The 23,555-nt window shown below is 36.8% G+C and overlaps 2 protein-coding genes across 4 annotated transcripts in view; one reads left to right on the forward strand and one right to left on the reverse strand.

The window, feature by feature from the left end:
• Nucleotides 1-9,435: 9,435 nt before the first annotated feature.
• CAPZA3 (capping actin protein of muscle Z-line subunit alpha 3) lies at nt 9,436-10,510 on the reverse strand. Its single transcript, XM_039249003.1, has one exon. It carries the CDS (start codon nt 10,359-10,361, stop codon nt 9,462-9,464), a length of 900 nt encoding a protein of 299 aa, XP_039104934.1. The 5' UTR covers nt 10,362-10,510; the 3' UTR covers nt 9,436-9,461.
• A 76-nt stretch (nt 10,511-10,586) lies between these two features.
• PLCZ1 (phospholipase C zeta 1) overlaps nt 10,587-23,555 on the forward strand; it is a 48,394-nt gene continuing 35,425 nt past the window's right edge. For all 3 annotated transcript variants that reach the window (XR_005531201.1, XM_039249000.1, XM_039249001.1), the window contains exons 1-3: nt 10,587-10,643; nt 11,135-11,287; nt 12,326-12,449. Coding sequence is in view for 2 of the 3 variants with exons in the window: in XM_039249000.1 (XP_039104931.1) it covers nt 11,277-11,287; nt 12,326-12,449 (135 nt within the window). In the remaining variant the exon portion in view is untranslated. The remainder of the gene's footprint in view (nt 10,644-11,134; nt 11,288-12,325; nt 12,450-23,555) is intronic.

Below are 23,555 nucleotides of genomic sequence, written 5' to 3' on the forward strand. Positions count from 1 at the left end.
CAGAGCCTGATGCGGGGCTTGAACCCATGAATCATGAGATCATGACCTGAGCTGAAGTCAGAAGCTTATCCAACTGAGCCACCCAGACTCTCCCAAGATAGTTCTCTTTAAACTGTAGGACATCCTTTGTGCTTGCATTCTCAAATTGACATTCACTCCTTAATGCTTTGGAAATTAAAATCTTTAGAAGAAAATGTATCTAAATAGATACAGAGGAAACAGTAATAGAATTGTTGAATCATTACATTGTATACCTGAAGTTAATAGAATACACTATGTTAATTATACTTGAATAAATAAATTTTAAGAAATAAAATAAATAAGAAAAAAAAAGAAACAAAAGAAGAAAGTAAAGGAAACAGGAGTAGAGTGTATTTTCTTTCTTCAACATCTTTATCCATTTAACCATTCATTTACTTATTCAACAAATACCATAAATACTCCTTATGTTCCAGACACAATAATGGGATCACCAAAGTAAATAAGAATAATTTTCCTAATGGAATACGTTTATGAAGAATGGTTTTTGAAAATGAATTTCAAATAAGGAATTGAGTAATAAGAAGATAAAGGAAAGCAGAGTTAATCATACTGAAAATATTTTGTAGAAGGATTTTGGGAGGGAGTTAAATAAATTTGTAGTAGCATAAGGGAGCCTCTTTGGGATGCAGTCTGTTAGGAGGGCACTGAAATACATGCATGTGTGGGTTGGCAGCTAGGTCAGCTTATTTTACCAGGTCTTGAAGAGTTTGATGTGAGATATTCTTAGGTAAAACCGATACAGTGGGACTATGAATATTGGCAAGTGGGTTACAAGTTTATGTTGGACCAACCTAAGTCAGGTAATGCAGGTTAACTCAGATTTTCCGTAGTCAAATTCCCTGCAAATAACTGTGTGCTGGGAGTCAGTTTAGTTCCAATAAAATGTACTGAATGGTACCATGTAACTATAAAAAGCCACTGTCACCAGATTTTCCTCTCCTATTTCTTGAGGTCTTGCTATTAGAGGTCATGGTACTCCACAAGGACTGCCAAAAATGTGAAGAGATCAGTTTGACATACGATTACCAGTATAGACATAGCTAATTTAATTCCAAACAAACACTATAGAGCTTTCTATAGTGTTTTAGGTATTTGCTATGCTATGATAATAGTTTTGCAAAAGGGCCCTGGTTTTCCTTTACTTTCGTAAGCAAATTTTTATACATTTTACAAATCCTGTATTTTTTATAAACCCATAAGAATTTGAGCTGTTAGATTGAAGATTGTTTATCCAAGAATGAAGTATAAAAAGAAGCATTGAAGTGAACATGAGAAATACTCATTAAGAAACATTATGATACTGTTCAGGTATCTGTGGTAAAAACACATATAATGTTTATGGAATTTTCCCATTCTTCGGTCTCAGGCTATGACTGTCTGAACTGAGGGCTGCATTTGCATGCCATTAGGGTCACAGATCACATTCCTAAGGAATGAAAAAAATAAATCTGTCCAATTAGTAAATCCTCGTCACACAATATTCTTTTTTATTCATATGAGTTTGGAACATGAACATGGTGCTTGTAAAGTGAGGAGCACTTTACATATTCTAAAATAAGAATAAAAAGTGACTAGGGAGATAAGAACAGTATGATAAGCATTATATTTATGTAATAAAGTTAATTCAGGAAAGCTGTTGCATTTATAACCTAGAAGAGGTTGCCCTTTTCAAGGCAGTTAAAATGAATTAAAATATTAAGAAAAATTACTTGAAATCCTTCCAAACACATCTTTTATGTAGCTCTATAAAATATATTTATTTATTTAACCTAATGGCATTTCTAAATGAACAAAAGGACAAAATATACTTAGTAAATGCTGGATGTTCATCTTACCAAAGTAAAAGCCCTGTAAGGTGTCAGGAATCATATTCAGAATGAATGAATGTGTGTCTAGTACCCTCCATTCACCCCTCCAAATCTCCCTTCTCCCTTCCCCATCCTACTACTGGCCACTGGAGGCTGATGTGCGTGGACTCCCTTGTCCTCTGGCTTTTGACTGGTTTTGCCAATGAGGAACTCTGACAGAAGCTGGAGAAAACAAAAAAGGAGAGCACTTATGTCCTTTCTCTCTTTCTGAGAGGCCTCCTCAGGCTGTCAGTGTCCCGTGAAGGGACACAGAAACCCTTCTTCTGGTGGCCTGTTATATTGACCGTTATATTGACTCCCCCCTCTAGTTTCTAGTGGCCACTCCCTAACCTTGACCTAAATATGTGAATGGATTTAATGTCATTTTACTCTCCTCAGTGTTCTCTTATCTTTGTGGATAATCCCTTCATTATATCTTTTTTGAACTACACAATTTGTATTTGTCATCTGTTTTCTGTTTGGGCACAGACTAATTAAATTAAGAAGGCAAATCTTGTCCCTGGAGCCTCCTTAAGGTATCTATGTCTACATGGCATATAATATAACATCAAGAATGAATTGTCAGAGAAATATAGTGTGGGAATTCTATTCTTATCATGTGCCAGACACTATGATCTTTAAAATGCACAGCTGTACTTCCAACTCAGAGGTATTTATAAATTACAATTCCTGAAAGGTGGAGAATTTGTTAGGATTGATGCTCTCAAGAACTTTCTCTTATCTTTGAGAAATGCTTGTTGCTAGGTTCTCATCCTGAGAGACTGTTGGAAGCTTTCTTCTCTTGGACATTTTTTTTTTCTTACTCACCAATCATTTATTGTTCACACAGAATATGTAAAAAAATCTATTCTAGGTGTGCACTCAATCCTCACTTAACAAATGGAAAAATTCATGTCAAAGAAGTCATATATTATAACCTTTTTTTAATGTCACAGAGTAGCAGTTGGGAGAACCAAGACTTGAAGTTATATATTCTGATTCAAAGTTTTATAGATTTCTATTACATTGTGTATGAAAGAAACAAAATCTTTCCTTTAGCCTATTAAGAGAAACAGGGCAAATACTCACAACTAATATTCAAATTAATGTAGACAATTACCAATGCAGAAGTAGACATAAAATGTATTTACATTTAAGAAATCTAGAGAGCACTCCTGTTGAAGTGTCTTTTAGGCTTCTTAGAAGAGGTGATTAAGTCTAGTTTAGTCATATAAGGTTCATGTAAGAGCAAGGGACATTCAGTTCATGGAAAGCCTTTGAACACTGAGCCAGAAAATGTGAAATCTACTCCCTAGTCAATCAGTATTTTTAAAAAGTGTTTGATCAAGACTGTGAGTAACATCAATGAATAATCAGTTGAGGATTATGAAAATTAATTTGGCAGAACTTCATAGAATAGATTGGAGATTAAAAAAAGAAAAGCAGGCAGACTTGTTAGAAAACTTGATAAGTGAGAAGTAACAAAGATTATTGATAAGGTGAAAGAGTGAATAAGTAAGAAAAATACTTGCAGGGACATAAATAAAAAGGTTCAATGACTAATTAAATTTTAGAAAATAAGAAAGAAGTTAAAGATGCTTGAGTTTTGACCTTGAATTAATGACAAGATAGTGCTTCTAAGAGCAAAAAAAAGAAAGAGTAATTTGATTGAAGGAAAGAGGAGCAGGTAAGAATAACATCTTAGTTCTGGCAATGTTGATTTTGACATTATAAGGTAAGATTTGTAGTAGGTGATATTGGAAAAGAAGCCTAAAGTCAAGTTAATTAGAGCCATCTGTATGATTATTTACTAGATGTCTTGTTTTTATTACTAGAGTGTAGGTGAACTGGGGTTGGATGAATGTGATGGGAAGGAGCAGTGAGTATGGACAAAGGGGAAGCAGTGCCAAGATAGAATATTCTTGGAGGTCTAAGTCAAACTGGAAGATGTGTTCATGCAAAGCTGTTCTGGCAGAGTGTGGTCAATGTATCTTACAATAAATATAGTGCTTAGTGAAAAAAAAATACACAACAAGTTTGGAAGCCAAGAGGGAAGAGAAAAATATGCAAATGATATTGAAAATACTGTTTTGAAGACCTACTCAGTAATAGGCCATGGATTGTGGGTACTGGAGTTTTCTCCGGTCTTGTTGTACCTGATGAATACTGTGATGAATATTGTGAAGAATGGGGTGGTTCCTGAAGATGTTGGTGACTGAAAGTGATAATGTACAAAAAAGAGGTTGGAAAACTAAGGTTTGGAGGATGCTTGTGTTTGAGTGTGAGGTATAATGGAGGAAGAGAAATGAAAGGAATTAGAGGAAGGGGAGACTAAGATGCAGTTAAAACTGAGGAATTAAACGTTTTTCAGGAAAAAGAAGTAGTCATGGTCTTAGGACAATAACTGATGAAAGGCAATTGGAATCAACAATTATGATATTGAAAATTTTTGAGAATGGATTTTTATTAGATGATTACACTGGTGGCCAGTAGGTGCAGAGTTAAGGGAGCATGATATGGTATAAAGAACAGGAGTTTTCAAGTGTGACAGACCTGATTTGGAATCCCAGTTCTGTCCCTTACCAGCTGTGTCAATTTGGCAAAGCTATTTAAAAATATTCTTAGTTTCCTAAGCTGTAAAAAATAATTCCCAGTTGTATAATTCTTATAAGGAATCAATGAGGCAGATGAAATTGCTGGTACAATGCCTAGAGCATAGCAGTCTCTTAATTAAATCAATTCCTTTAAGAAAATGATAAGTGATAAAGATACAGAAAAAAATTAAGAATAGGATAAACCTTTGAAAAGTTTCATGGTGAAAGGACCTGAGAAATTTATAGGGAAATTTTTTTTGGCCACTTGGAACTGTATATGCTTGCTGGTGGAGGAGAGGAGCCAAAATAGATGGGGCTAGTGAGGAACTAAGAGCCAAAAAGGCTAATTGAAGAATCAAGAGCCTGGATGACACAAGATCAAGGACTTAGGAGCAAGTTAACAGGAGGAAGAGTTAGTCTTACAAAGGAACATACACTTCTTTGGAGACTATTTTTCAGGAGAAGAAAATAAATATATTTTTAAGTATAGAGAAAGGAAGCTGTAGAAGCTCTTTTTGAAAGCATGTGTCTTCTTAGTAAAGGGACAGTGTCACTTACTAAATGAATGACTGATGCAGAAGTAGAGCTTAAGTAGAGTAGAAAAATTCAAAACACATCATGAAGAAGGCTGTTGGGGTCAATAGACAAGACTAAATTGAATGCTTATCAGGAGAGAGACTAGTGACTGATGTGGAGTTGAGATAGATTTCACTAGAATATAGGAAACAGTAGACTGAGAACCCACTCTCTAACAATAGTACTATATCCTAAGAAGCTGCTGAAATTATCCAAGAAAAAGGGTCAGAATCCAAGAGATGTGTGTGGATGAGGAGATTGAGGAAAAGGTGAGATAAATAAAAAATTGGTTGAGTGACAGGGACCTGAAAGTACCTTTCGTACTGAGTCATTAAAATCTAATGAGTTATGGGAACTTCATAAATATGCAGAGTCCAGTAGGAACTCTGATTACTGGAGACCGTAATGATAAGTAGAAAGGAGTAGTTGGGGTTTGTATACTGTAATCAAAATTCCAACAGGAAAGTAAAGGTGAAGCCTTCTTTAGCCTCCAGGCAATCCTGAGGCTAGGGCATATCCTCAGACAGCAGGGACTCACTTTAGCAGGTGGGTTGAAGGATCTACCCTCCTCCTGAATCTCTGCTTGAGTAGAATATGATAATAGCCATTGGATTAGCCCTATGGATCAGCCCCTACCCCCAAGAGAAAGGGCACAAAAATCTTTGCCAGAGGATTATGTACATTTGAAAGAAATATATGAATTTTGAAGAACCTGATTTTCTTAAACTTGTTGGAGAAGAAATCTCTGTCCATTTGGAGTGGGAAAAGAGCAAAAGTTTTCATCAGAGCAGTAGGCAGCCAATGGCAGTTTCAGAATGCAATCAAATAAAGCATCTCAGCATCAGCTGGGGGAATCTGCAGAGGAATACATAGTTCCTAAAGGGACAGCAGGTATTGATGGCTTACAAAATCTTACGGTCAACTAAACCTACCATGTTTCATGTCTTTGTTACCTTTATTCATTTGTTCACTCATTCACTCATTACCTATCAAATGACAGGCAGTAATGGACTTAATCCTTAAATAGACAATAGAATGGTCCCATTCTACTGGAGCTTACACTCTGGTTGGAAATGGGACGGGGATGAGAAAACACTGGAATACTAAAAAATAATACACTGAAAAAAACCAATACACTGAGTCCTCAGAATCTGAAGCATTTTTTGTGTATGTGTGTATATGCCTGGGTATGTGTTTATATATGTATATTGCTAGAGTAGGTTTAAGTGTAGGGGTGTGTGTGTGTGTGTATGTGTGTGTGTGTGTGTCTATGATAAAGGTACAGGAAGGAGTAGTTGTAAATTTTTCTGGCTATTCCAGCTCCATACAAAGAAAATAACTACCAAATAAAACCAATGTGGGAATGATTTTGGTATAATATAGCATAAGTTAATAAACAGCCTTTTTATTTGTTTTATATTCTTTTAAGGCTTGTTGCCTACCAAAGAAAATATTTGATATTCAATATTGCCAAGGTTACTGTGGTGAGCTAGACACTCTCTTTTGTTATTGATGGGATTATAAATTGTTAAATCTGGAAAGCAATTAGGCAATAGGTATTAAATCATGAATATGTTCATATCTTTTCAATATGCAATTTTAGGGACTTTATCTTAAGGGAAATAATCCACCATGTGGGCAAAGTTTTACACATAGAGATACTCACTATAACCCAATTAATAACAGAAATAAAATGCTAAAAATTTAAATTATGTATGAACAAGAAATAGTTGTCTTGTTATGGTTCATGAACTGTATGAATATCGTGTAAATAATTAAAATTATGTGCTCAAGGAATTTTAATAACACAGGACCATATTTATGATATAGGAGGCTATATAAAAAGAACAGGGTAAAAATTTTTATATGTTGTGAGTTCTTAATATTTAAAACAATTCCTTAAAATTAGATGGGAGGAAATAGGCCAAAATGCTTTATACCTTAAGCATTTTCTATGATTTGTACATGTGACTTTTTATATCCAGAAATACCAATAAATATTATTTAAAAAACCCCATGTTCCAGGGGGAATTAAGTGCTTCTCTGATTGTTCCATAAACCATCAAGCCCTATTCTGGAAAGTTCTGGCAAATCAACACTTACATATATAAAGCCATAATATCAATTCAAATTTTTGTTAAATAATTTGTCAGAAGGGTATGTTTTAGTGCAATGAGAGCAACTGTCTTGGCTGCTTTTCTTTAGAAAGGTTTTTCTTAACTTTTTAACAACAGATAAAGGCCTGTCCTTGGTCTGTGCATAGCAAATCCAGTGAAGTAGTAGACATGGCTTTCATTTGGCAATTGTTTTACAGGAAATGATTTTAATTGAGTAGATAGAAAGTATAAGATTGGGTTTATGATTGGACCAATATTTCTTAAAATGTGGTACTGGGATCCCTTATAACAGAGTCATATCTGAAAATTGTTTAAAATGTAGATTTCTCAGCCTACTAAGTCACATCTGAGGATGGATATTGGGAAGTTGTATTTTTTTAATGTTTATTTTTAAGAGAGAGACACACACACACAGTGTGAGCAGGAGAGGGGCAGAGAGAGAGGGAGACACAGAATCCGAAGCAGGCTCCAGGCTCTGAGCTGTCAGCACAGAGCCTGATGCGGGACTCAGACCCATGGACCACAAGATCATGATCTGAGCTGAAGTCTGACACTCAACTGGCTGAGCGACCCAGACGCCCCTGGGAAGTTGTATTTTTAAAGATACGCCCTAGGTAATTCTCCTGAGATTCTCCAAGAACCACCTGTTGAGGTAGAAATATTTGAGATTTAGAAATTCTAACCTTGTCTGCTCCAGTGATTCTTAAGTAGAATGAGATCTTTTCTCAACAGCATGGATCCAAACTACAGAGAATTTTACCTACCAGTAAGTCAGAATTAGGGGATGCTCTGTTGCAATCTTATTAGAGAGGTTTAGATTTGGAATTCTTTGAGAGCATAGGCGAGTGGTCAGTAACCTCGCTGGGAATAGTAAAAGGGTGACTGAATAGCTAATTTGTCTTGGCTAGAAAGTAGCAGTCCACCAGTTCTAGATCCTGTGGAAGTGTCCCTTGGATGAAATGCTTGCCTAAATCATTATAGAGTTTACAGGTCTTAATGAAACAGGCCTCCAGGAAGAGTGGTCATACCCTAGAGGTTAAGAGCAGAGCCAGACCCACCTATCACTTAGTGGATGAATTAAACAACTCAAGACCTTAGATTCTTCTCCCATAAAATGGAGATACTAATAGTGCTACCTGAATCATGAAAAGTTGTGTGCAAATCATTTAGCACCAGGCCTGGCATGAAGTAGGCACTTATAAATGCCTACAGGGATGACTTCACAAGAATTTGACTATACCATCTTGACAGGTCAGGCTTTTCCAGTTGATTTTTCAAAGACCATGTTAGTTTTCAGAAAAGCCCAGGATTTGGGGACACCTGAGTGGCTCAGTCAGTTAAGCATCTGACTTTGCCTCAGGTCATGATCTCTCAGTCCCTGAGTCTGAGTACCGAGTTGGGCTCTGTGCTGACAGCTCAGATCTTGGAGCCTCCCTCCCATTCTGTGTCTCCCTCTCTCTCTCTCCCCTTCCCCTGCCCATGCTCTGTCTCTGAGTTGTCTCTCTTTCTCTCTTTCAAAAATAAACATTGAAAAGGACAGGGAAGGGGAGGGGAGGGGAAGAGGGAGGGGAAGGGGAAAGGAAAGGAAAGGAGAGGAAAGGAAAGGAGAGGAGAGGAGAGGAGAGGAAAGGAAAGGAAAGGAAAGGAAAGGAAAGGAAAGGAAAGGAAAGGAAAGGAAAGGAAAGGAAAGGAGAAGAAGAAAAGCCTGGGAATTTGAGTAATCCCAATTCCTGGAGAGCAGAGGCTCTAAATTTGCTACTAGTTCTTCATCTGAGGTAGATTTTTGATATCTGTTGTTTTCATGGAATATCCAATACTAATGTCACTTACTGAAATCCACTCTTTCTTGTTGGGTAGGACTGAATTGAATTATGTAAATTATCACTTCCAGAATGACTTTCCTTTGTATACCTTCTCTAGTTACAAAGAAAGTCAAAGGTCATTTCTATACACACACACACACACACACACACACACACACAGCCTTAACCCTGATCACCTTTGTAATACTTTTGGGTGCCACATTTTATCAAGCAGTTTTAGGTTCTAATACACATCTTTGGCTTTATGATGGTTGCTACCAAGAAGCACATTTACATCACCCTTTACTTGCCTTATTGGTTAATATTACTTGAGTAAAATTATTTGTTACACTTCTCCCTAATTTAAACTTGTATTTGTGAAGTGATAGGCATCTCTAGTGGCTTCTGAACTTTAGGAATATACCAATACCCCTCCCAGAAATACAGTTGAATCAGGTTGAGACAATTACCAGGAGCAATCCTTTATATTATCCAGTTGCATAACACACTTCTTGAATAAATGACATATCCTAATTTAGGATACATCACCAGATTCAAGTCAGAGAGTATCCTTTGCCAGTCAATAAGAGTGCGGGTCACTGGAAGATCTCTTCGTAGAATTTTTCTCAGGGCTTCGTTTGATAACTCCTGTAATTCTTCTAAGACTGCAGCTTGAAATATATTCTCTTGCTCTTCCACAAGCCTTGCAAAATTTAAAGCCAGTTGAGCTTGGTTAACTACTTCCAAGCTTTCTTTCAGGTCCTTGGAAATTTCAATATGAAGGTTGACAGCCTTGAAGAAGTGAGCTTGCACAAAAATTCTTCCTGTTACTTGGGTTAGAAATGGATTGATTTGGAAAATCCATTTAGATTTCCAAAGGCCATTCCAGCAATCTCTTGTTTCATAGCTGTGGTCCTCAATGCACGCTATCAAGAACTCTTTATTTTTCACAGTTTTTCTCAGCACGTTGCAATTTCCCGCTGGGTAGTGATCGTTCACGTACAGTTTTAAGGCACACAGAACAACATTTCTCAGGTATTCTGTCTCATTCCGAATGATACCGTGACTTTGGATGTCTTTTAACTGGTTTTGAAGCAGGTCGAATTTGAAGGAAAGTTTGCTTTGATAGTCAAAAAACCGGAAGTCACCAAGTACGTTGTGGTGAGACAAGAGCACTGGATTTCCGTCGATACAGAGCGGCACAGAGTATTTTTGGCAGTGTTGGTGGCCTGCACACTCACCTTGATGGTGCATCAGTTTTTCATCACGGATAAGCAGACAGAGATCATCAAAGGCATTTACAAATTCCCCGGGAGGAGCTTGTATCAGCAGTCTGCGAATTACTTTTTCTTTCTCTTTCCTACTCAGAACGCTAAGTGACATGCTTGGTTGCGACAGAAGCAAAGCTTCTGAAATAAAGAGTGTTCAAAGGATGAGAAAACATTCCATGAGACACCTTTCCCATCAAGGTGTTAAACAGTCAAGCTTAAGATTACTATGGCTAGTCATGAAAACAGGTTGTCTGACAGGCTCCAAGTCTCCTGATGAAGTCATAAAGAAGCTTTCTCTATGAAGTGTGGAACTTTTGATGATATCACAATGGGTGTTCAGGCCAAAAGAAAAACATGACAGTCACCTGACAGCGTGGTTCCCAGCCATCCAGCTGTACGTATTTTGAAGATTTTAAAAACTTAGCTTCCCGAACAGCCTTCTTCAAGAGTGGTGTGTCTCTGTGTGCAGTGTATGTTGTCAGGGATCTGAAGAAGCAGCCCAGAGTTTCTAACGTGTTTGGTGGCAGCACTTTGCACCTTCGGGGACAATGGCATTGATTTATCCTCAGTCCCTCAGAATAGTTTCCCCAAACCTACTGGAAGCACATTATGCTCAGAAGTTTCAGGGGGTTCAACAAAATACTAAAAATAAAACAAGATACGATGGCAGTTGATAGAAACATGCCAAACAGCAGAGGATACTGCATTTATAAACACTGAGGGTTTGAAGACTGCCAAAATGTAAGCAAGTAGCCCAAAACTTTCAAGGGCAGTGAAGTGCAGGGACCACACCTTGTTTCTATGTGGTTTCTGTGGGATTTAAGTGTGAGCTATCTCTAAAGAACAAAGGCACAAACCACTCTGTATTTTCTGCTTTCTCTCTAGAAAAGGGTCAGAGGCAACAGCTGATGCATATCAAGAAGTTCCTTTACTACAAAAGGGCAGAGTTGACTATATTTGAAACCTGTGACAACTTGTAATGGGGAGAGACTACTAAGCAAGGAGAAACAGAACAGATCATGAAAATATGGAGAACAAATATCCATTCAGAAGTCCTTTCTGTTCCTCCTTTCTCTTCTTTCTCTTGATTTATCCTCTTTACTTGATTCTCCTCTTTTTTTCCGAAGAGTCTTGAAGTTAAGCCTCTCTCATTTAAGTATAAACTGCTACCTTCCATACGTCCTAAGCTTTTCTGAGTTTCCCTCGCTTTCTGTCTTTTTCTTATAAGAACATGAGCTTTGCCATTATTAAGTCATAGCATTTACATGTAACCACTTTTCATTAGTTTTAACAATCTAAAATTGAGTGAAATTTTGAACGAATTTTACCAATACTTTTCATGATTTTATAAGCTGTCGTATTAATTCCCAACTTCAGTTTTTCCAATTGAAGTGTCCTAATTTTTGTAGTTTGTCTGGATACAATAAGTAAGCTTGATTATTTTAGTTTTCTCATCCATAACAAGCATACAATCAGCATGGCATTTTTAACCCTTTTTGGTGGTACTTAAAATGTTGCCTTTTTGGGCATGTGGGTAGCTGGACATATGACTAATGTCATCTTAATAACTATATCAAACATGGTAACTATTTATTGAACACTCAGTAGCAGAAACTGTGTTCAGGAATATATTGAGAACTTATTTAATGCCCCCACTTCCCTTAACTATAAACTTGCCCACCTTTCAGACTAGGAAAGGGAAGCTGAGACAGGTCAAGTGACAGGGCTATCTCGAAGCGCAGTGATCCCCCAAGTCCCCAGTGTCTCAGGAGATGGATCGTATTTTCCAAATAATAACTAATTGCCCAACTGTTTATTTTTATTCCTTTCCTGTAATTTGTATTGTGTTATGCATGCCCTCTTGTACCTTTACTGCAGAATAGTACCTACTTAGTTTCGTTGTAACCATTATTTATCATGGAATTATCTTGTCACTTCAGCAAAAGATAGACTATCCCTTAAAAATAAAAGTAAAAAATGTTAAATTGAAGAGAAATCAAATAGTTCCTTAGGGATTTTAAGTACTAAATGATTTTCTGTGAGAATTTCCTTAACTTCTTTTTTTGTGCTTCATACATGGTTTTTGTCGAAGATTCGGGATGAATTTAGAGGTGGAAAAATTAACCTAGAAAAAACTCACAAATTACTTGAAAAATTAGATATTCAGTGCAATTATGTTCATGTGAAATCTATCTTTAAGGTGAGATAATATCCAACCCCCTGTCTGCTTCACCCCAGGAAGGACTTAACCCAATATAGGAGAATGCCAATAGATACTTGGATGCTTTCTATAGAAAATACATATGAAAAATTAGTCTCTTAAGAATTAAAGTAATTAATTATGCTAAATATGCTTATGATCAAGAAGGAGAGAATTTAGGTAAGAGATAAAATAAGTTGTTGATAAAATTTGAAATAATACCAGATTACTAATTTAGCATAATTAGCTGAAGATACAGGAATGTTCACATAAGATTAGGATTGGCCACATCATTAGATCAAAATCACATAAATGAAGAAATGGTAAATGGATTGGATGTTAGTAATTTATAGAAGGAAAAAGAAATCTTGAGAAAAATGGTATTTTACTCACTTCAAAGTAGAAAATCATGCCAAAAGTTTTCTTTGTTTGAAGAACTAGTGGGCAGGGAAACTGGATCAATTCTTTCACTAGAGGACACAGGGAAAGATCATCAATAAATAAGACAAAGCCATTCATTCAGCTGAGTTTTCTGCTAGAAATGGCAATTTTCTTAGCAAATCAGGCAAGAACACTAGACTGGCTAATCCAGATAGTTAAGAAGATAGAAATCCTGAATATGATACTGTTGTTTGAAAGTGACTACCCAGATAACAGTCTGTGAAATTGTTACCATTAATGAAAACTGGGAAGCCCGTGTTAACCTACTTGTAGGCTAACCAGTTAGCCTGATGTAACTTCATGGATGATGGCAGAGGTAGGCTTCTGGTTCAGAGAAAATAGACTTGTTACAGAAATAGCTATTGCAAAGGTATCCCCATTTTGGTGCTATTTCTTGTTACTTACAAAAATAGCCATCACAAGGGTATCAGTATTTTGGTGCCATTTCTCCAAGCCTCATTTCCCAAAGCATGATGTGAAGAGAGCCAACTGACACAGGCACACACAGTGGGTTGTCTTGAGAGGGACCTCAAGCTTAAGGAGCCCAAATCTTTTATTACAGGATGTAAGCCTGTCTGACCTCTGCCCTGGAGGGCACCCTTATCATTATAATCACGCACAGTAAACAAACCTACTTTTTTCCCCTGGAGGGGGATATTATCTCTTCATCATGCAAACATCCTTAAAAAGCTAGTTCTGAAGTAAGTGTTGGCACCTCTGCTCAGAAAAGTTGTAGAGACACAGGAGACCATTGAATAGATCCATCAAGTACTTCTCTCAACAAGATTTAGCCCCCATGTTTACAAATCACAAAGAGGAGGCTAAAAAAAAAAAAAAAAAAGCTGCACTTCACAAGAGACTGCAGTAAAAGACGTTTCAGATTGTTTTTTATGAATGCAAGAAGATGAGGTTTGTGAAAGATCTTTATAAGAACTGCTTGCCCCCCCACCTGCCCTGTGGTATCACTCAATGGGAGAACCAAATATGTACTGTTTAGTTTAATAAAATTCACATTCAACACAACATAGAGGCAATATATTAAATCTGTATCAAATGTGCAATATGATAAATCTTATTCAGTGATTATCAAGTTGCTTTGCATTATCTGCAAAATGAAGATAAGTGTCTGAGATGCATTGATTAAAATGCATGCCGTATTTAAAAGTGTTATATAAAATGTGCAACAGTTCTAACAAGTAAAGGAATAGGTCATTAATTGATATTAACGATTATTTGGACATGGCAGGATGAAGGTCTATTTTGTTTAGCGAAACCTTTTTTATGTGAATTATAAAAATTAGAGGGGCAAAGGTTGCTTAGAATTCTTCAAAAAACCTCTTTAAAATGACCTCAAATAATTTAAGAAATGACAAGAAATTCTTATCTATTAAAATAGATGATACTTTGTTGTCTTTGGCTAAATTGCCATATATGCATTAGATGTTAATTAAAGAGAATACTAGGGAAGGTGTGTTGGCTAATGAAATTTTCTGGATAGCTAAAAACTAAGCTGCTTAAACATTCGACTGTTTTGCTTCAACTTTTGTTGTTTATCTTTCCGAACTTCATGGGTACACCTTGTAGCCAGAGTAAATAAAGAATCTTATTTTGGTGACCAAACTCTTCCAACATCTCAGGGCTGTTGTTATTGGCAAGCTCAGTGGGCCTGGAGATTCTTCACTCCATCAGATCTTGCCTGTGTAGTGCCTGGCAAATCAGAAATTTCTCTAAGCAAAAGTCTTAACCTCCTAAATGGGGATACTAATATAGTCATCTTGCAGGATTGTGCTGAATATTAAATATTATTTGTGAATGTTCTAGTATTAGTCTTGACAAAAAGTAGGCACTCAATAAATATTAGTTCAAGCATATCAATCATGATTGCTCAAGAAATATAGGAAGTTGCATTATATTTATTGATTTCTTAAGAAACTGGCATAAATTCTGATGTGAATTTATTTCTTTATTGGATGAATATTTACTATGAAATTTAAGTAAAGAAGGTTTACCCTTATGACTCTGGCAAAATATTCTAAATTTCATTTTACAAAATCAATTGTTGAGTCATGACTTGGGAGGCAATTCTGTAAGATTTTGTTTATCCTTTTATTATAAAAATCTTTATTGCTTTTATCATTGTCATTAATTTGCAGCATGCAATATATTTTATAAGAAATATTCTGTGTCATTTCAGTATACATTGTTAGTCTGAGATTACATTCTTAATTGTTGGTTGAATATGAAATAGCATCCTTCTTAATTTTAAGAATTCATATTGTTGTAGGACTTACCTTAAGTTTTCAAATTCTCTAAGCAGTTAACAACCATTATTAAATCTATAGTATGTCCATGGGACTGTTAGAAACTGTGGATTGTAAAAAATTAGGAAAGTGCTCTCTCTTGCTTGCTCTCTCTCTCATCAGGAAGCAAAGAAATGCAGAAATTGCTATTTTATAAGTAGATTGTAATAAATATCATAGCTAATACTTACAGGGAATCTGAGAAGACAGAGACTCAAACTTGGGCGTCTATTAAAGAGGCTGTAGTACAGATAGCATTCTTGTCCCTCAAAGAATAAGAAGCAGTATATGTAGTAAACAGTGTGAGAAGTGCTTGGGGAATAAAAGGTAATAAAGCATGACTTGCATATACAATGTGTGCAGGGAATTGGTGAGGAATGCTAAGTATGGCCAGATCACAAATATCCTGAGTAGTAGGCTATGGAGTTTGGATTTTCTTTTTTCTTTTTTTTTTTTTTAATTTTTTTAAATGTTTTTTATTTATTTCTAGGAGAGAGAGAGAGAGAGACAGCGTGAGCAGGGGAAGGTCAGAGAGAGAGGGAGTCACAGACTGAAACAGGCTCCAGGCTCTGAGCTGACAGTCAGCACAGAGCCGACGCGGGGCTCGAACCCACGAACCGCGAGATCATGACCTAAGCGAAAGTCGGACGCTCAACCGACTAAGCCACCCAGGCGCCCCTGGATTTTCTTTTATAGATGATGGGTAGCCATTGAACTTTTCTGAGGAGGGAAACAGTGCAAATTTTAGAATAAATCTGGCAGCACTGTAGAGTGGTTTGAAAGTTAGAAGGTAGAGGAAGGAGGTAAAGAATTTCTCTGCTGCCTCTGCCCTACAAATCTGCAGCTTGGGTCGATTCAACCACATATTGTTTGGTTCTACTGCAACTTTATGATTTCCTATTTTAGTTGGTCCTCCACAGTCTAGCTCCATATCCTTTTCTAATTTTTTAAAAAGGTTTATTTATTCTTGAGAGAGAGAGAGAAAGAGAGAGAACATGAGTGGAGAAGAGAGAGAGAGAGAGACACAGAATCTGAAACAGGCTCCAGGCTCTAAGCTGTCAGCACAGAGCCTGATGCGGGGCTCGAACTCACGAGCTGTGAGGTCATGACCTGAGTTGAAGGTGGATGCTTAACCAACTGAGCCATCCAGGTGCCCCACTCCATATCCTTTTTTAAAAGTTACATTCTCTCTCATATTAAATAAACTGAAAGACACCTTTACATTTCTTTCTCCATTTCCTCAATGATTCATTGCAATAAATTTTGCCTTTATACCTACCTTGAAAACCTCTATTTTTAAAATGGTAAATACAATGGTTAGCCTCTCTGTGCATTTTATTTATCCCTCTTTTCTTAAACTACTCCCTATTCTGACTTCTATGGCATCACTTTTAAAATTTCTGATCATTCCTTTTCCATATGTCTTTAATTTTCTTTCTTTTTACGTTACATACAATTCTTGAACAATCTTGAAACCTTTCTTGTTTCTCCAGTTTTATTGAGATACAATTGACATATAATACTGCCTTTGTTTTAAGTGTACAGCATGATGATTTGACATATGTATATATTGAAGAATCATTAACAATAAGTTTAGTAAACATCTATCAGCTCACATAGGTACAAATTTCTTTTTCTTGTGATTAGAACTTTTAAGATAACTCTTGTAGCAACTTTCAAATATACAATATGGTATTACTAATTTAGTTACCAGGCTGTGCATTACATCTGCAGAATATATTATTATATATCCTACATCAGTGTTAGCTATTGTCATCATGTACATTTCACCCCTAGTACTCATTTATCTTATAATTGCAAATTTGTACCTTTTGACGACTTTCACCCAGTTCTTCCACCCCATCACCCCTTCCTTCATGAGGAAGTTGAATTGTATGATATGGCAGTTCTATCTTTAATTTTTTGAGTAATCTTCATATTGTTTATAACCATTATTTGAATTCTTTATTAGGTAAATTGCTTATCTCTGTTTCATTAAAATCTGTTTCTGGGGTTTATCTTGTTCTTTTGTTTGGAACATATTCCTCTGTTTCTTCATTTTCTTTTACTCTCTGTGTTAAGTTTCTGTACATTAGATAGAACAGCCACCTCCAACAGCTTTGAAGGAGTGGCCCTGTTTAGAAGAAGAACCTTATTGTTCATCCCAGACTTTGCTTTTGTTTGTCTCTCAGCCTTTGTGATTGTCCAAGCAGCCTGCTTTATTCTTAGTGGCTCCCAGTCACCTAGGGAGTGCCAAGACCAATCAGTATTCCTAAGGGGAGGATCCCAGTCAGCACCCAGATGTGGGCTGATTAGAAGTCGATCCTTCAGGCAGCAGCTTGTAAAGTATACAAATAAACCACTTTCAGGGAAAGACTGGAAAAGAGTGTCTCTGTCAACTCCCTCTGCACCAAGCTCCTGAGGGACAACTCGCCAAGGATTTTCTCTTTGTTTGCCACAGTTCTGCTGGACCTGGGAGCACCAACCCCATTGGCTACCAGGGCCAGGCAGTCAAGGGATTTTCATTCCATGAGTGGCAGCTGTAAAAGCTGGAGTGCCATATGTGTACTAACACTTGTTTCAGGGAGATATTAGTGATCTGGAGGAAGATAGAGGGAAAGCACAAAGATGTTACCTGCTGACCTCTGTGGCCTCTGGGGAAGATTGTAGTCTGCCCTATCTACAGGACCTATAACTGCCCTGTGTTAGATTAGAAGCATGACTCTTAGGCTATGGCTTTCAAGGTGACCAAGTAGGCCTCTTTCAAGGAAAAACTACATGTTAATCTTTAGCTCCATGCTAAGCCCTGAGGGGATAGCCACCAAGAGTCCCTGTGAGCTGTTAAGGACTATTTACCATAGGGCCGCCTGGGTGGCTCAGTCGGTTGAGTGTCCCACTTCGGCTCAGGTCATGATCTCACAGTTTGTGGGTTCGAGCCCCGCAATGGGCTCTGTGTTGACAGCCAGCTCAGAGCCTGGAGCCTGCTTAGGATTCTGTGTGTGTCTCTCTCTCTGACCCTCCCCTGTTCACGCTCTCTCTCTCAGAAATAAAACATTAAAAAAAATTTTTTTTTTAAAAAAGAACTATTTACCATAGTTTCATGGATCTTGTGGATACAAGCCCCAATTGACTTTCAGAACTAGGTGTTTGGGGGGCTTATCTCTCAGGTGGAAGTCTTAAAAGTTGGGGCACTACAAGTTGGATCCAAACTCTTCACTCCTCAGGCAGAAGCTGAGGGTTGTCAGTTCACTCTCAATTATATGTCATTATGTTGGAGGGGAGGTTTGTGGAGACATTTTGTGCCAGTCTCTCCTGCCTATTTTGATATGGAATTTTTTTCTCATTTGCCCAATATATAGGCAAGTTAGTTCACTCCACTGGTTTCCAGATTTCTTTCAGAGGGAATAGTCCCATATGTAGCTGTATATTTGGTGTGTCTTTGGAAGGAGGTGAGTTTTGAAGCTTCCTATGTCACCACTTTGTAGACTTTGAATGGCTTCCATCACTACTTTAACGGGAACAAAGCACAAGTTTTCTATCCTGAACAACAAAACCATATACATGCTACTTTTTTTCATCACCTGCCATATTCTAGGCACTATGTTAGGTTTTTGCATACGATATTTTAACAAATATCCAAGGACGTTGTTACTAGCCTCTTTTTACACATAAAGATATTGAGGTGAGAAATGTTGATATAGTTTATATCATATTACTGTGGAAATTCATACCTGGATCTGTCTGCAAAATCCTTGTGTTTTCTCCAGTAATGCATCACTTCCCATCCCAAACAATTGTCTACTAGTTGTCTTGGCTTGGATGAAGATACTTCAAGTTTAGTATGTTTAAGTAACCATCTTTCCCTTCAAAACTGTTTTCCTCTCTTTTCTTGGTGATGGAAGCACCATTCTCTCAGTTATCTAAGCCAGAAACCTGAGAGATTCCCAGACTCTTCCTTTTACCTTGCCTCCATATCCAATTTTCAAATCTTTTAAGGTGTATTTTATTTCTATACAAAGTCAATTGATCTCCAACTACTTGCTACTCAAGGTGAGCTCCTCAGACTAGTATCTCTGGCATCCCCAAGGAGCTTGTTAGAAATGCAGCATCAGATGTATTGAAGCTGACTGTGCATTTTAACAAGTCCCTTGGTGACTTATATGTCCATTAAAATTTGAATAGCCCTACGAACTGATTCCTTGCTTTTAATCCTAGCATCTTTCCTCTTTATAGCTGCCATAGTGATCTTTCTAAAACAAAATCTATATGATTTCCCTCATTAAAGATCATCAGCAACTCACTGGTGGAGAATGAAGTCTGAGGGCCTCAGGGCCAAGGGCCCCTTGGATGAATTTTGACCTTGCCTTTATCTCTCACTGCAGTTTCACTAACATCCTTTCTAATCACCTCCTGTTTTGTACTGTCATGTGTTTATTTACTCTAATCCCAACAATAAGAATAACTCTTCTTCCCATTCTCAGGCAACCATCTTCCTTCTCATCGAAAGCTCAGCTCCAGGATCACCTTTTCTATAAAGACTTTCTTTTTGTCTCTAAGAAGAATTACTGAACTTTCTTTGTCTGTTGTGTATAAAGTTTCTATTAAGACACTTTCATGTTGGCTTTCCTTTTCTAGAATATGACCTCCCAGAGAGTTCTGATAAGGTGTTGCCTTTGTACCCATATTACCCAATTTCATTTCTGATTCAGATATTTAGTTAGGAGGGAAGAGAAGACAGAAGACAAAGTTGCTAAGCAGTTTAAAGTAGTATGTGAGGGCTTGGCTAAGTGGCTTGATTTCGGCTCAGGTCATGATCTTACAGTTTGTGAGATTGAGCCCCACATTGAGCTCTGCACTGACGGTGCAGGCCCTGTTTGGGATTCTCTCTCTCCCTCTCTTTATGCCCCTCCCCAGCTCACATGTTCTCTCTCGCTCTAAAAATAAATAATAAACTTTAACAAAATAAAAAAATAAGTATGTCAGAGTTCAGGAAAAAGATGATAAAGTTATATTATTTCCTGTGATATATTTTGAATACTTTGTGTTTAGTGTAATTTTAGAGACAAGCTTAAAACACCTCATCTTAATTTAAAAGTAAATTATATGTTTTGATAGATTAACTTTCTTGAATTTATTTTAAGTGACATCTCATCTTTTTACTAGCAAACTGAACAGTGGAAAATGGTAACAACATGAAAAGCTTTGATTCTTTTCTCTGGAAGTATACTATCAGAATATCAATAGAATTCTTAAATTTTTTAATGTTTATTCATTTTTGAGAAACGGAGAGAGACAGAGCATGAGCAGGGGAGAGGCAGAGAGAGAGAGGGAGACACAAAATCCGAAGGAGGCTCCAGGCTCTGCACTGACAGTAAGCACAGAGTCTCATGTGGGGCTGAAACCCATGAACCACTGAGCTCATGACCTGAGCTGAAGTTGGATGATTAATCAACTGAGCCACTCCGGTGCCCCTCAATAGAATTATTTTAATATGTTCTATTATCTTCATGTTTTCAACCATACATTTAAACATACAGTCACTAATGTCCTATGCTAGGATATGTCCAGTTCTAGGCATTTGGGAATAAAAAAATAAAATATATATCTTCATGGCATTTATGATCTTAAGGTATAAGATATGTTTTTAAATTATACATAAACACTGAATTAGTTTTTTGATAAAGTTCTTTTTCTAAATGCCTTGTAAAAAATAACCACTTAATGAATATTTTTTTAAACAAGAGAAAACTGGCTTCATTACTCTTGTTTTATGCTGTACTTATAAATGATTAATACATAACATTTCTAAAAGCTACAGTATTCCCTGAAGTGGAGCCTGACATTTTGCATATTTTCTGTAATATGTATTTAAAAATATCTTTTCTTATTTTTCCTAGGTTTAGGGATATATTAACTCTTTTATCCAATTAAATGCTCATATTTCACCGGAATTGTTTAGATGATAGATCATGTTCTGAACACCCTCAGCCAGGCACCTAGAGTATAAGAAACAAATGCCAACCTTCTATTCAAGGCAATTCTAGAAGGGATTTAGAAAATAAAGGCTTTCACTCCAGTGTAATTAACTCTATGATAGAAGAAGATGCAGAGTCTTATAAAAACCCAGAGGTGGGGGATATCTAATGTGGCCTGGGGGGTTGGGAGGGAAGATAGAGAGGGACTTTGGGAAGACTTCTAGAGTGGGACGTTCTTTCAACAATCAGTAAAATTAAAAAAAAAAAGAATGAGTAAAAATTAATAGGAGGTGAAAGAAGGGTATTCCAGACAGAAGAAACAGCCTACACAATAGCAAGATAGCTTGTTATTTATACTACAATTCAGAGTGCCAAAAGTATGAGGTACAAGGAAGAAAGGGATTAGAGCAGACACCATCAGTCACATCTTAAAGGACCCTCAATGCCACACAGTGCAATTTGGATTTTGTCTTAGAGACAAAAAAGAAATACTGAGCAATTTACGAGGTAGTTGAAGAAATCAGACTTGTATTTTACACATTTTAATTTTGCTTATATACAGTCGATATGCACAATGGTGTATAAGACATGTGTGTCTTCCTGCTGCTCTTCTGGGAGGTTCTGGAGTTAGTTCAAATCCCGGTCTACCATGCCTGGGGGACCGGGAACAATTGACATATGATTTCAGAACTCCAGTTTCCTCCTACAGGGGAGATATTAAATTAATACATTGTTATTCTATGTGTTTCAGCCACTATTATGTGTCTCAGTTTTTAAATTCAAATCTTTCTTGCCCATCCCTTCCCTTCTTCCTTCCTCCCCTGCTGCAGATACTGTTACCCAGGCTCCGTCATTACTGACTCCTGTTGCTTTCCGTTTCCTTCTCTTTCTACTAAAACTAAAACTTCCCAGCTTCAGTAATACAATTTTCACCTATTGTGTGGGGTTTTTATTTTTTGGTGATTTAATTAATTTTTTATGGTTAACTCCTTTGGGTTGGATCAATTACAGCAATTATTTTGGATTTGTGAAATTTTGTTTGAACTTTATACCTTTAATGCTTTCTAGTACCAGATGACAACTTTGATCTTTTGGGAAAAACAAAACGGAATAAGTTGGAAGGCCAAGTTTAAACCTTGCCCAAAAGTAATAAAACTGTCATTACTTAGTGGATAATATATTTTATTTTACACAGTTATGTAGTAGGACTGTAATTTTTAATTTATACAATTTTATATAACCAAATTTTCAGGAATTATGGCACATTTTGTTTATTATGAGCTTGTTAAAGATCTTATAATGAATTATGAGTGGGATGGAACTAAAATAAAATAAATTTAATTCTATAATGTTTACATATATAGACTTCAAAATTCAGAATTTAAAAATAGTAAGTCCAATCTTGTTAGTCAACTAAGATAAATTGATAATATGAATTACTCTAAGATTATATAATTTTAAGGCGCTATTACTGTTTAATGGGCTCTGGGCTCAATTTGACAACCATAGATCCCAGCCATTCTCTCAAACTTATCTCCATCTCATTCCCACTTGGGGCTTTATTTCAGTCCCTGCTTCTTCAGGGTGCTCTGTACACATGGATTAATTTTCCTTTGTGAACTAAACTGGTGCTTTTCCTATTTTATTCTCAGCTCCGACTCCCTCTGCATCCTTCATATCAGATTATCTGGTCTACCACTGAAAGTTTGCAGATGAGATGAATAGGTCATTTCCAGGAGGCTTACCCCCCGTTGTACCCTGGGTGTTCATTTTATAGGCAGAAGCACAAAAAATGAAACTCTAGGCTGGATAATGTGAGGGAAGCAGAACTTGATAAAGTGTAACAATACATTGATACCTACAACTTCCGTTTAATGTTTAATGTCTCCAGTCCTCACAGCAACTTGAATAGGTAGTGCTATCCCCATTTTGCAGATGAAGATTAAGAAGCTCAGAGAGTTTAATTTATATGTCCAAAGTTCCCACCTAGTTTGGAGCTAAGAATATAATGCTAGCTCCTTCTTCTTACAAATTGTCAGATTTTACCACATTACAATGGCCTTTCAACACATAGTCCTTGTACTCAAGCTGTTTACAATGTAGTGAGAAAATTAAAATGTAAATAAATAGCCTCTTTTGAAATTAAAGGTCCTTCTAAGGTATACTGCCTATACCTCCAATGTTTTTATTTGTAAGTGATTCTACTACTTTTTATTCTAACTCTCCCTGATTCTAGACATTGGTGACTTCTCTCCCTCAGGCATGCAAGATTTCATACATTGAGTCCTTCTGACCTCTACGTTCATAATTTTGCTGATACCTGTTCTTTTTTTTTCTACTCACCACCTCCCACCTGGGTTGCATCTTCTGTTCCATCCTGCAGTTGTATC

Source organism: Hyaena hyaena, unplaced genomic scaffold (assembly GCF_003009895.1).
Source record: "Hyaena hyaena isolate Hyena2069 unplaced genomic scaffold, ASM300989v1 scaffold_326, whole genome shotgun sequence".
Taxonomy (NCBI): Eukaryota; Metazoa; Chordata; class Mammalia; order Carnivora; family Hyaenidae; genus Hyaena; species Hyaena hyaena.

Bases quoted from the DNA above. Each gene is read 5' to 3' on its own strand.
- CAPZA3 (XM_039249003.1), bottom strand. From the start codon at position 10,361: ATGTCACTTAGCGTTCTGAGTAGGAAAGAGAAAGAAAAAGTAATTCGC.